This window comes from Etheostoma cragini, chromosome 11 (assembly GCF_013103735.1).
Source record: "Etheostoma cragini isolate CJK2018 chromosome 11, CSU_Ecrag_1.0, whole genome shotgun sequence".
Taxonomy (NCBI): Eukaryota; Metazoa; Chordata; class Actinopteri; order Perciformes; family Percidae; genus Etheostoma; species Etheostoma cragini.
The window spans coordinates 21,388,855-21,401,558 of NC_048417.1; the positions used below are offsets into that span (position 1 = coordinate 21,388,855).

A 12,704-nucleotide genomic window follows, 5' to 3' on the forward strand; every position below is an offset into this window, starting at 1 on the left:
TTAGAATTTTATCACTTTTATCAAACCATATTAATAATATTGTCAACAAATTTTGCCACAACCCTGTTTTTACAAGGCAGTAGTAAAATGAAATGACAGACACGTTCACGTGCTTTGAATTAAAAGTATACATCTTGAGCTATTTCATTTTTTCCTTTGCTAAAGCATGTATTAATTATATTATAATTAGGTGTACATTTTATCACCAAAGTGTATTTTTAAACATGGAACTCTTGAATTCATTCATTCATCATTTTAACTATAATGTATGTGCTCCTGGTGGTTAGTCAACATGTGATTTATATTTAAAAAAAATATATTTTCCCAGATGTTTTCTATCTTATAATTTTTAACGTTTTTTAACAAGCTGCTTTGTTTTGTCCTTCGCACGTGCTTTGAGATCTGTTAACGTCCCTATAAGTCCATCAGCACTCTGTCCCAGTGGGATGAGACCAGGACCAATGAGGTGAGGACGAACGGCAGAAGGATTGTGGCCTTTTGTTTTTTATTTTCATTCTATCATGTATAATGTAGGATATTTCATTTAGTTTATTTTTATTTTTTTTACATTTCACTTTCGAGCCTAGGGATGGATGAGATACATATTTTACAGATAACATATTTTTGGGGTGCTAAACCCAGACTGGGATGACACAAATAACTCTATTAATAGAAAACAAATCATAAAGATTATCTATGACCAATAAATAGAATGCAGCTGCAAACTGAGACATAGATTCAGAAAGCTGTGGTTTTACATAGCAATTAGACTTATAGAACAAAAACACTAATGAAATTAAATGAGCTTTTAACCCTAATCCTGCTATAGTAATTAGGGATCTTTTATTCTATACGTGATAATTAATCGAATTATTCCCTTCAAATTTCAATTTTATTTTTCACATGTCAGTTTTGTTATAAACTTGCCAAAAGGTTTCTTCAATGTTTAACAATACGACTACCACTCGGCTTTTTCATTATTTCTTGTGCTATTATGTCACCAATGCTTTTTGAATAATGTGTTAGAGCATGGAAAGACTTCCTTCCTTTCATAATAATCAAAATAATATGAAATATTTTCGCTCTACATAGTGATGAAACGACATGTTTTACAGTGTGCAGGCCGTGTATTCTCTTACCTTTTTGCACTCCTGTATTTATTGGACCCCAAGATGTCCCTTTGCTTTCCTTCAACAGATTTTCTGTCGGATCTGAAATCAAAAGAGACACATTATCACCAGCTGTCTATAGGCTACATCCTGGTATATATTCATGTAGAGCGTCTATAAACGATACAGTTTTTGAGGAAGTAGGTCAGGATACTCCTTTATTCTAATCTTGCTTGGCTGAGTTAAGAAACAAATTCCCTTAATAATCCAGAATATCCTAGAAATGACTTGCGTATCTTTAATCACGCAAGGCCAAGTTGGAACACTGAAAACCACGCGAAGGGAATAAGTATGAACTTATGAAACGGATGTCTGTTTACGGGGGATATGGGGGGGGGGGGGGGGGGGGGGGGTCAATTTCATCTGCAGGTTCTTTCAGAAATTAAATTATTGTTTAAAATTTTTAAAAAATAAAAAAGATGCTGAAAAATTGACCAGGCCACTGCGTAGCCTATGCGGTTCAAACCCGATTGAAATGTTAAACAAATGAAAAATATGTAGGCTACTAAAGGTTACAAATGAATTTAAAAAAAATCCTAAATGCATCGTCGTCCAGTCCCAGTCTGATGCGAGCAGCATGTCGGGCTGGCGGTCTCCTCTCCGGGAAGCCAGGAAACGCGTCCAGGAAAAAGGATTTCCGATTTCCGACAAAAGAGCAGACGGGCTTCGAGATTGAAACGGCTGAACAATAACGTGCCCTGGAAACGGAGCACGTCCGCCTCGGGACACCGACACCCGGCACAATTTAAAGAATTAGAAGCACCTGTTTCTAGAATTCTTCTCGGGACAAAATGACGAACCTGAGAGATACATGTTGAACATGAGGTTTCCTCCGCAGTCCTGTCTCATTGTGTCCCCTTGTTCAGAATGGGTTGGATTTCATTTCGTTGGTGGCGGAGGAAAAGATTTTTATTAAACTTTATCTCATAACTGGGATCTGGAATAAATGCGGGTGGACAGATTGAAGTTTCCAGGCAACTGTCACTGGCCCCCATCTCTGAGACAATATTCAGACAGCAATTTCCCCTGGTGCATTGCTTTAATTAAAAGAGCAATTTACCTCTGTCAGCCCGCCTGGTGCCCACAATAAAAAGGGAGCCGATAGAAATTGGGCCCTTATCAATCCACCATCACAGTTTAATAAAGTTTCCGCGTTAAGATCTGAGTTTCTATGGTGAATTGAAGTGTTTGACATGGAAACCAGTTCAGATCCTCCTCAATTTTCCGCCTCTTTACGTCTCGGCAAACAAAAAAGACCTATTTCATGTTGGGGAAAGAATATTTACCTTGAAAAGCACGCTTCAATGCACAGGAGAAAGCAGAACATTCCCCCCCCCCCAACCTTCTGTTTGTGGGTTTAAGGTTATATAGCCTCTATCTGACGGTAATGAGGTTGTAACTTTCAAACCAGGGCTTCTGATGCTCACTGGTGTTATCATCTTTCTATTTCTTGGGTTTTACAGAGCCAGTGGACTGTGTGGACCTTTGTGGGCTTTTTTCACCCCGCTCTATTCTGGCCTGGACACAGGTCTCACCTTCTGTAACGTGCTACTGGAGTGTAGGGCTCAGAAAATCAAACAGCACGATATTTTGGACCAGATACTTTGATGTCGATATTGCGACGATATTGTAGGGTTGAACGTTGGTGCAAAATATTTTCACAATAAGATTTTAGATAGATACTTATCCATTATGCAGACATAATGTCTAAGTGGGTAAAATGAAATAGTATAAGTTCAGAACAGTGCATCACTTTACTGTAATTCAGCCTGTAAAACCAGGAAAAGTTACACTTATGACATATTATGATAATAGCAATCTTTGATGATATCTAGCCTGATATCACAATATCAATATAATGTCAAAATATTGCCCAGCCCTACGGGAGTATATATAGTCTTAACGCTGTCTGTAAATGATCGATTTTATCATTACAACTGTAGTTATATAAGGACAGAACAACGCAACAAACATTACATTCAGGTGTAAATAATGTTGACATTCCAGACATGTATCAGGCTGTTGGAACAGCGCCACAGTGTGATTAAATACCATTTGAATAATTGATAGACACTGATTAATATTCCCTATGAATTTAACACATGCTCTCTCTAACAGTGTTCAATGTGATTCATCCAGGACTATGTAGTCTATTTCTCTGAAGCATGTTGGGTAGTTTAAAAGCAAAACATGTGCATTTAAAGAGGAACTTCATGTAACTTACGACTGTGACAAAAACCCTGGCATTATAAAAGCTTGTGTTTTACGACGTGTACCACGTACAGTAAATGCAACATCCTCGGTTTAAGTCTGGAACATTTGTCACATGCCCGTTTTTCTCTGGTTTTCTTGTAGAATTCCACTAATTGTGATCAAATCATGACAAGAAGGCCAATTGAATAATAACAATAAAAATGTCTTAAAGGAGAAAGTGAACGGTCTGACATTGACACATATTGTGTGGTTTTGCATCTGTGTTGTCTTGTTGAAAACGCTGTCATGACCTTCTAAAGTCGATGGTAACGACATGAAGAGACACTGGCTGATCAGTGCTACTGCAGGAATCTACAACAAGTCCCGTTCAGTTCTGCCAGATTACATGGACCCATACAGCTTTCCCTTGGAATAGATGGACATTTTGAAAAAAAAGTATCATGGTTTCAAGTTTCAGAAAAAAGCTCTGCCAAACTCACAAACATTTATTTAATCATTTTAAACTAGATCTACTACCTTGAAAGAAAATGTTACAATACATCCACTCACAAGAAAAAATCACTTAAAAACAGCACTTTTATGTCTGTGTTGACTGAGCCGAAAGTAAACTGTCTGCTTATCGTTTTACAGTCTTTTTTAGCTCTGTATTTGCTCTATAATGTGACACCTGACTGACTTCGGTAAAAGCAGAATTGCAAACACACCAAGTACAGGTAACCAAGTACACTGCATGCTGTATATTTGTATGACATAGTTAAACATTCCAGTATCTGTCTTGCATAGTGAGGCTTTGCAAAATCATATTGCATCACACTTGTCCTGGTTAGCTTACAGCATTTAACTGTAACACAGGCTCTAGGTCTTGCCTTTCAGCCAAAGGAGAAAACGTTGTGTAACCGATTACTGCAGATTTCATTTGCAAATAGTATATTTCCCATTTCCCTTCTTCCTGGATTTTTCATTCTTCACATGGCAGCAGTGGCTTTGTAGGTGTGTCTCTGGCGTCCCAGACTTGCTTTAGCTGCCTGTGTCCAAGTACGAGTCGCAGGCAACTTAAAACAAGCCTCGAAAACAAGACTGTATCCACCGATGCAGCGGGGGGGATAAACAGGTGGGTTACCTCTTGTCAGTCAGTGAAGAAATCCACTGATAAAAAGAAAACACATAGATAAAAAACATTGGAAAAGCATGACTTTGTCCTGTTTCTTTGTTTATTACTGTAATTAACAAATCATCACATCAACTTGTTGCTACTTGTTGATCTAGTTTATGTGGTTATGTGTAATGTTAAATAGTCTGCATGAAAAACCGAGGCGTGAATGAATGAAACAGTTCATAAATCCCATTAAAAACATAAATCCTAATTCCATAGGGGATTCCAACCCTCATAGTGGTTCATGTAGTCATTGTGTGACCACATGGATAAAAACATTCAGACTAGCATCATTTCATCGGTTTAACACATTCTTGTTAAAAAAAACAACTTCCGTAATGCATTTTGGTTAAGGAATCAACCGCACAACCGCCATTAAATAATAGCTGTCATCAAGAATCAATCCCAAGTTCCTCTGTAAAGCCTTAAACTTACCTTGGTGCCCTGATCTGGGTGGCCAGCAAGGAGTTTGCTGCTTACACTGTTCAAGTGTCACTCCTCTATAAGCCACGTTGCAGCTGCTTTAATCAGTCTCCACAGGAATTTATATTTGAGAAAGGTGTGTGTGCACGGTTACACATTTATTAAAAGATCCTGTTTTTTTTTGGGTGTGGGACAGTTAGCCGGTGCAGGCTTATGGGCGTGTAACACGGAATCCCACGTCCTGGACCAACAGGAGGAGTGTGTCTGGAGGTAAACACACTCCAGGATGCCGGCATGTGACTGTAAGATAAATAGCAGCCACATTACAATAAACAAAGACACGCTGAGCTACTAGGCTTTTAAAAGGTAGTTGTCTGGAAATAAATCATCCAAATATATGAACCAGGTTGTTGTGTGTGAATGAGAGTTTTTATTTTCAGAAATGATATACATCCTTTATTGTCCTTTCTGGTTTATTCAGGGATCAGAATACTGAGGGCCTATAGGTTTAAGTAGTTTCAGCTTAGAATTCCTTACCTGACTGCGTCTCTCTACCCCCTTTGTGAGTTGTAACGGTATAATTACAGTCTCTTTCTAGAGTAACCCACAAGTCAGCATTTCCCTTGTCAAAAATACAATGGGATTTTTCTAATGGATTTTGGTCCATGGCAGAAAATACCCTAAACTCTGGCAAACTAAAGTTTATGACACATTTTGTTCAGCAACATAAGATTCCCAATTTAACCACTTGCAACCATGGAAAGAGTAAAAAGTGAGGTTAACCAACGTTAGGCGGTGAACTAACACCACGGTTGCATGACTTCATCGTCACCACCACTAAGCTGGGGTGATGTTTAATGCCCGCCCAGCAATCTCCCAACTAGCTACTTGGTAGCAACCCCCTTTTTTAACCCTCATGTTGTCCTCGGGTCAAATTTGACCCGTTTTCAGTAAAAATAAATTGTCACAAAAATTGGGCCGTCAAAATGAGTGCTGAGAATGTCAACATTGAAAATATGAGAAACTCAAATTAGCACCCAAAACAATAAAAAAAAGTGACAAGAATGTCAGAAAAAATGAAAAAAATGTTGAAAAAAAGTTAGCAAAACGGGTATTTTCATGGTTGATGGGAAGACAACGCAAGGGTTAAAGCAACACCAAAGCACTTTCCCTCTTCAGTCCCCCTACCTGTTGGAAGAGGAATTGTCCATCACCGTTACCAGTACCATTATCCTCATGTGTCATCCAAACTACAGGTCCGCTACCCGATCTGGCAAACTTGCGTAGTGTGGTCATAGCCGGTAGAGGGCCTCAAAGCGAATGCAGGAGTGCCGATTTTGGAAACATTATATTAAGTTGCAAAAGAATCTTTGGTGTTGCTTTAAGACAAAATCTCTCAAGCTTGTGTTAACCAAATACCTTAATTTTGAGGCATCTGAAAAAAAAAAACATTGAATTCAAGACAGCGGAACCAGAAGTGCAAAAATGCTAACTCATTTCCAGGTTTTCCTACGGCACTCCGCACTTAGGTAAATTAATTGTATTCATTTTTTTTCTATCAACTCTGTCATAGAAACCATTTACCTACAAATTTTGTGACACTTCGTTAGCTAAACTTAATGGGTTTCAATGTTAAACTACCTTTGACACACAACATTGGGCTTACTCAGAAATGCATTGCAATAAAGGTGAGAACAGGCCTGTTGGTAAAGCATGTGTTTGGATTTGTTTGGGACATACCTGGTTTTCACAGGCTGGCAATGATACAGCAGCAAGTAGCAATAAGTGGGTTTCATGAATATGACGGTTAAGAGTCAACTTTGTGTTTTATGCCGCACATCTTCCAAGCGTTGCTGCAAACATCCGTGCCTTTGTTTGACGTAATATGCCTTTACAGTTTGTCTGAGGGCAAAACAGTCATTTGGAATGTTGAACTGGTGTACACGTCTAATTTTCATCACTCACTAGGAGGATTACATGTATGACATTTGTCTCTTAAAGGACCTCTACAGGCCTCTTTTGAATTGCTGAAGAAAGTGAAACAGTTCAAATAAGGACAGCTGCGTGTGCGCCGACACCATGGGTCAGCTGGACGTCCTGTGTCTTTGTGAGCCCCTGGAGGTATTTCCAGTGATGTGTTGTCCCTCTGTCTCTGGCGTTGTTTTTGCTCTTAAGGTTTTTGGTACTTTTGGCAAAGCAAGCGAGAGCAAGAGAACTTAAGTTTGAATCATTTCTATTTTCAAAAAGATATTCAAATTCAATGTTTTACTCAAATGCATGATGTGTTTGAGTACTTGATTTGTAACTAGACAGATGGTGGTTTCATAACGGCCAACCAGATGATCTGGTGCTTTTTCTTACTGCTCCTTGCTTTACTAGTCGTTTTGACAAACTGTGATTGAAACAGTCGGAGAAGAAATAATAGAACAAGGGTCTCATGTGCTCTTGTTTATTGGAAATGAGAACACAATCTAACAGAAACAACGTCATACACCCTAAAGCCTACCAGAGGGATTTGAGTCAAATTTTTCTTTATTTGTTAACTAAAAGGCTAAATATGTCCTTAAAATAAAATAAAAAGCAAAAACTATCTCAGATAACAGCCTGCCCTATGAAGCCAAAAGAGAATGATTGGTCTGATTTTTGTGCACCTGTGCCATGACTGTCATAACTACGGTGATCACTTTCATTGTAAAAAGGAATAGCGACAAGCAGTCTCTAGTTTTGAAGAAAAGCCTTTATTTCCTATTTCAAGAACATGTTTTAGCATGGTAGAAGAAGTAGGTACTTGGATATCCATACATGCAGAGCCACAGAGTGATAGAAAGAGTTTGTCCATCTACTGTTCTGTGACAGCGGTGTGTCCGGGGGTTCAAGTTGAGGAAGGGGTAGAGGGAGAGTTTTTTTGTTTCAGGTCAGGTCAGGCGGGCAGAATGAAGGCTTAGTGCTGGATCCTACGAATGGACTGCACCTGGTTGGTGTGAGCCTGGGTGCTGTACTCGTTGTAGTGTCTGTACTCGCCTTGGTGTCTGTCTCTCTCCAGGATGTACTGGTAGCCACGGTAACCAGGGAACTGGTAGGCAACCCAGCTGCAGAAAAAGCAAGGGGTGGGGGGGATGAGTCAAGGACAGATAACAGAATACAATTAACCACCAACAGTTAGATCAATATTGTTTAAGCAGATTTAGTGAAACTGAAGGGCTGTTTGCAGTTAAAGGAGAGAGCATGTCCCAAACAGAGTTTATATAGCTGTTTTGGTGTGGTTTTTTTTTTTATGTTGATGTTTTTGATGTTTAGGGATCAGATGCTGCAAAAAAGAAAAGCAGGAGACAAAGAAACACATAAAAACTGAGAGGAAGATGTGTAACTTACGCTCCTGAGTTGACTTTGATGGAGGGAACCTCCTTGCTGCACCAGCCCATGGCCTGTAGGGAGGGGTAGTCATCGCACATCTCAAACTTACGGCCCTGGAAGTCCTCACACTCGTACAGGGTCACCTTGCTGTCACTGTGGTTCTGCAGAGGAAGAGCCGGAGCAGGTAAATATGCCACTTATAGAAGTCGACCCAGGCTAAAAAATAGAAAAGGGATGAATGGAAGGATGTGGTAACTCACAGCGCACTTGATGGGTCTGAAGGAAAGCATGTGCTCGGTTCTGTAGCTGCTGTTTCCGCTCCAGGCCTCGTAGCGAGGGTAGTCTCCCTTCTCCAGGATAAACTGCTGTCCCTGGAACTCTGGGTACTCATAGCCCACCCATCTAGACAGTGGGAAGGTGAGGCGGAGAGAGACAGAGAAAGGAAAGAGAGAGACGTTTTGAGGTTAAAGGAGCCGATAATATGAAAATAAATTAATATAATACAAACACAACACAATAATGAACCACTAAATGCCAAATAGTGACACTGAAACTGTCATTTTCATTATACAATAGAGTCCAACGCCCACAGAATGGCCTGGAGCGAAAGCAACATGCAGCTTCTTTTGTCACTGGGAGCACAAAGCAAACATTAAATACTGCTGCTGCTAACGCTGCTGCACCCAGGGCTTCTTATCTGATCACCAGTCAGTCAGTCAGCCATTCTGGCTCACAGCCGCCAGCTGCACACAGCCAACGCAGTTCACACAACAGGGACACACTTGGATGCATGCATGCACACACATGAAAATCAGACATGCCAAGAAACAATGCAATTTAACACAGTGGGCTGTAATTTATGTTTTTTGTTATTCTGCCTTTTCTACTTGTTGTGGAGTAGAGTCAGTGATTGAGCCGTGTATTTTTAACAGAATTTTTTCAAGCAAGTAAAACTAGAATTGCAAAATGATGAAAAAAAAGGAAGACTACAGACCAACATACTTTGAAAATGAACTCACTCTAAATATTACTCTAATGCAGTATGCAGCTATGGGTACAAATTTAACCAGATTTTAGCAAATCCTTGACTCAAATCTGCCCCTTTCATAAAGATGTCAGAACTTATATGTCTACCAACATTGTAAAATAAATCTCCTACTGAAGGAGAAACGGAAATGGGTATATCACTGATCAAGATCCACACAGAGAACACAAAGAATCCAGAAGAGGTCAAGAGGTGAAAGGGAAGGGCTTTCCATGATGTTTGGAAAATAAAGAACTAAAACGATAGAGAGAGCAGAAGGGAAAGAACACCAACGGTGTGGACTTACGGTCCATTCTCGACCTTGATGGAGCGGATCTTGTTGAAGCCCCTCTCCATGATGTTCTGGCACTCCAGCATGAACTCACAGCGCTTTCCCTGGAAGTTCTCCTCCTCCCAGATTGTGATCTTGAACTGGCCCATCTGCTCCATCTGTTGAGTGTTCATGGCTGCGGTTTCTCCCTTAGGGGTTACTCTTTGACAGAGGTACAGGGTTTGAAAAAACTGTCAATGCTATTAGAAAAATCACAACTAGACCTATGACCCATGTCCTTTGTAGTAATAGTGTTAACGACTGAGGAAAGTGAGTGAATAAAAACATTTAAATAGAAGCAAATACAATGAATCTGAATTTTAACCCAATAAGCTGATGCATGTATTCATCTAAATCAACTCACAAGTACAATCTTTGTATTTGAGCTTTGATGAAAAGTAGCAGTTCATAAGGGTAAAAAGAAGAAGCTGCCCCAGTGCCCTTCTATTTAGAGTATATTATTGCTCCTTTACTCTGGAAAGACACATCTTGTCACTTTCCTGACGTGTTACAAAATTCTACACATACGTCATGTTTCCATTTCTCCACAGAATGGATTTGTTTTTGTTTCCATTGAAGATATTTAGTTAAGAATAACACTTTCCTCTGCCCATTAATAGTACTGTGTACAACTAATGTCACATGCCACAACAGCAAACCACATATCTGTTAAAGATAACTTGAGAGCGTGCATACTGTCTTTTACTCACAACATTTCTAAGCAGAGTTGCTAACCTTGCTAAGCCAAATTTCTTTGATTTTTAAGTTTTAAATAATAGCACAATAATGGTTTGACAAAAAGTTTGTAGTATGATGTCTACAGGCCCAACACAAGCACACCAGTAAGGCATCATCTTGCCAGCTTTCCCTGTTAAAAGGACTGCTGAAATATTTACCATTCTACCCTGAAAGCAGCATTATGAAGTGGCTTCCATGTTTTAACTTCTGAGCAAATCAAGTCTCATTCAAAGTGCATCCATAGCTGTCTATCTAGAAATGTGGGCAGCATATTGGTGGCTGTCAGGCTCCACCCCAGTACACATAGCTGTCCCCTGATTGCAGTTTCTTAGCGGAGTCTGAGGCAGGTGTGTTGATATACTTACAGACGGTACTGAGGTGGGACAGATCCAGTATAATCAATGTCGGGGGAGAGACCCTCGCCTGTGTTTTTATAGGGCCAGGCCCCCTGGACCTACGCCACTCCATTTGCCCAGCAGCCTTGCACACTCAGCAGCTGAGCGGGCCAGCTGAAAGGGGGGCATTAGCCTCACGCTTTGTGGAGGCTCCAGGGCCCCATTGTCCTCAGAGCCCCAAACTAACTTAGTCATCAATATGGCAGCCAAAGTCAGTAGCAAACGGTCCCAGGACTATACAATGGCAACGCACTGACACAACAGTTTGATTGGTGTGGCAGGATAATAGACACATTCTGGGAGCTGATCCCTCCTCTCTCTCTTTCTCGCTCTCTCTTTACCTCTCTCTCTGCTCAAGGTAAACTGGATCCTAAAGCAGGGGTGAGGAAACGGCCCAAGGCACGCCACACCGACAGTACAAGGACAGGTGCCAATTTCATCTGGAGGGAATCCTCATCTTCCTCTTTTCCAATGGTTGATGTGGAAAGAGTCTATTGCATGAAACAATAAAGCAAAAAGCTGCAGTATATTAGTACTTCCTGACTAGCACGTATAGGGAAACCTTGTCTATACTCCACTTTGCAAAACCCAAATTTACGGCTGTGAAACATATAGTTTTGGCTATAGAAATGAGGAGCATCATCCCTCAAAGTATACAATATGTTACACAATTCCACAAGACTCAAATTAGGAAGGAGTAGCCTGTGTTGGACTATATGCTCAGAAGAAAGATATTGGTGTGCCCTCTAGCTCAGCTACATCAGTGCTGTGGTCATACATGGTTGAAATGAAAAGAAAAGTATTGTATTATAAGAAATACAAAAAAATATTCTTTCAGGGAGAGTTATCACGGAATTTAAATTATAAAGATTGTATGTAAAAACAATTATTTAATTAATGGTTGTTTGACACATAAAATGCAGACTTAATAGATATATACATGTCGTATAATAAAAAAACAACACACCAAAGGACATTTTTTTTTTTTTTTTTCACCTTCATTCCCATTATGTCCAAAGACATTTTTTAACCATATAAATTACAGGTATGTTTTCCTCCTGTATTTCAAAAAGTTACATCCTTCAAGCGTCAAAATGAGTAACATTAATAGGTTAAATGTTATACAGTGTTAGTCATTGTATTTATAGACCTGTGATTTAAATAGATTTTTGGTGTCAGTTTCGACCAATCCTACATTTGTTAACGGGGTGGCCTTCATTCTTACATTTCTGCAAACAGCTACTGAATAAGATCACACATCAGGAATGAAAACCATCTCACAGTCATGTGTTCAATTGTTCTTTTGTGTCCTCATTAATTTATTGTCATTTGTATTTTTTTTCTCTTTGTGTGAAGCCAAATTCCTGTTAATGCAGTAAAACATTTTCATTCCTAATATTTTGATTCAGGAAACAAACAAAAACAAAAAATGTAATAACATATTATTTTATTTAATGTTGGTGTGCCCTGACAACTAACTGAACACCGGTAAACCATAATACATACAATTCCTTTTGTTTTCACATTTTTGTGTTGTAATTTTTGAAACACACCAGTTCCACCAGGATTTGAGAGGTGTATTTTCCTTCATCATTGGTGACATCTAGTGGCTAATGAAAGTGTTACATGCAGGTTGGCAGATACTTCTAAAACTTGCCTCTTCTGTTTTTAGTAACATAATGGTTAATTGTATTGCCATAGTCCATGCATTAATATCATAATACATACACATCTGCCAGTACAGCCATTACTAACAAGAACTTATAAAAGACTGAGATGGAGTTTAGATGGTTGTATCTAATGTCAAAAACAGCCATTCAGCCACAGTTGTATAAAGTGAAGGACTTGGATGTGTGTGTGTGTGTGTGTGTGTGTGTGTGTGTGTGTGTGTGTGTGTGTGTGT

At 39.5% G+C, this 12,704-nt stretch overlaps 2 protein-coding genes across 2 annotated transcripts in view; both read right to left on the reverse strand.

Moving 5' to 3' along the window:
• fev (FEV transcription factor, ETS family member) overlaps nt 1-2,668 on the reverse strand; it is a 4,269-nt gene extending 1,601 nt beyond the window's left edge. Inside the window, exons 1-2 of the mRNA XM_034886225.1 lie at nt 1,970-2,668; nt 1,140-1,211 (exon numbers count right to left, since the gene is read on the reverse strand). Of these exons, the coding sequence (XP_034742116.1) occupies nt 1,140-1,211; nt 1,970-2,018 (121 nt within the window). The 5' untranslated portion in view covers nt 2,019-2,668. The remainder of the gene's footprint in view (nt 1-1,139; nt 1,212-1,969) is intronic.
• A 5,008-nt stretch (nt 2,669-7,676) lies between these two features.
• Nucleotides 7,677-11,015, reverse strand: cryba2b (crystallin, beta A2b). Its single transcript, XM_034886123.1, has 5 exons — nt 10,772-11,015; nt 9,645-9,830; nt 8,574-8,715; nt 8,332-8,474; nt 7,677-8,048 (listed from the first exon to the last, which is right to left on the reverse strand). The coding sequence occupies exons 2-5, from the start codon at nt 9,800-9,802 to the stop codon at nt 7,901-7,903; spliced, it is 591 nt and encodes a 196-aa protein (XP_034742014.1). The 5' UTR covers nt 9,803-9,830; nt 10,772-11,015; the 3' UTR covers nt 7,677-7,900.
• Nucleotides 11,016-12,704: the final 1,689 nt, after the last annotated feature.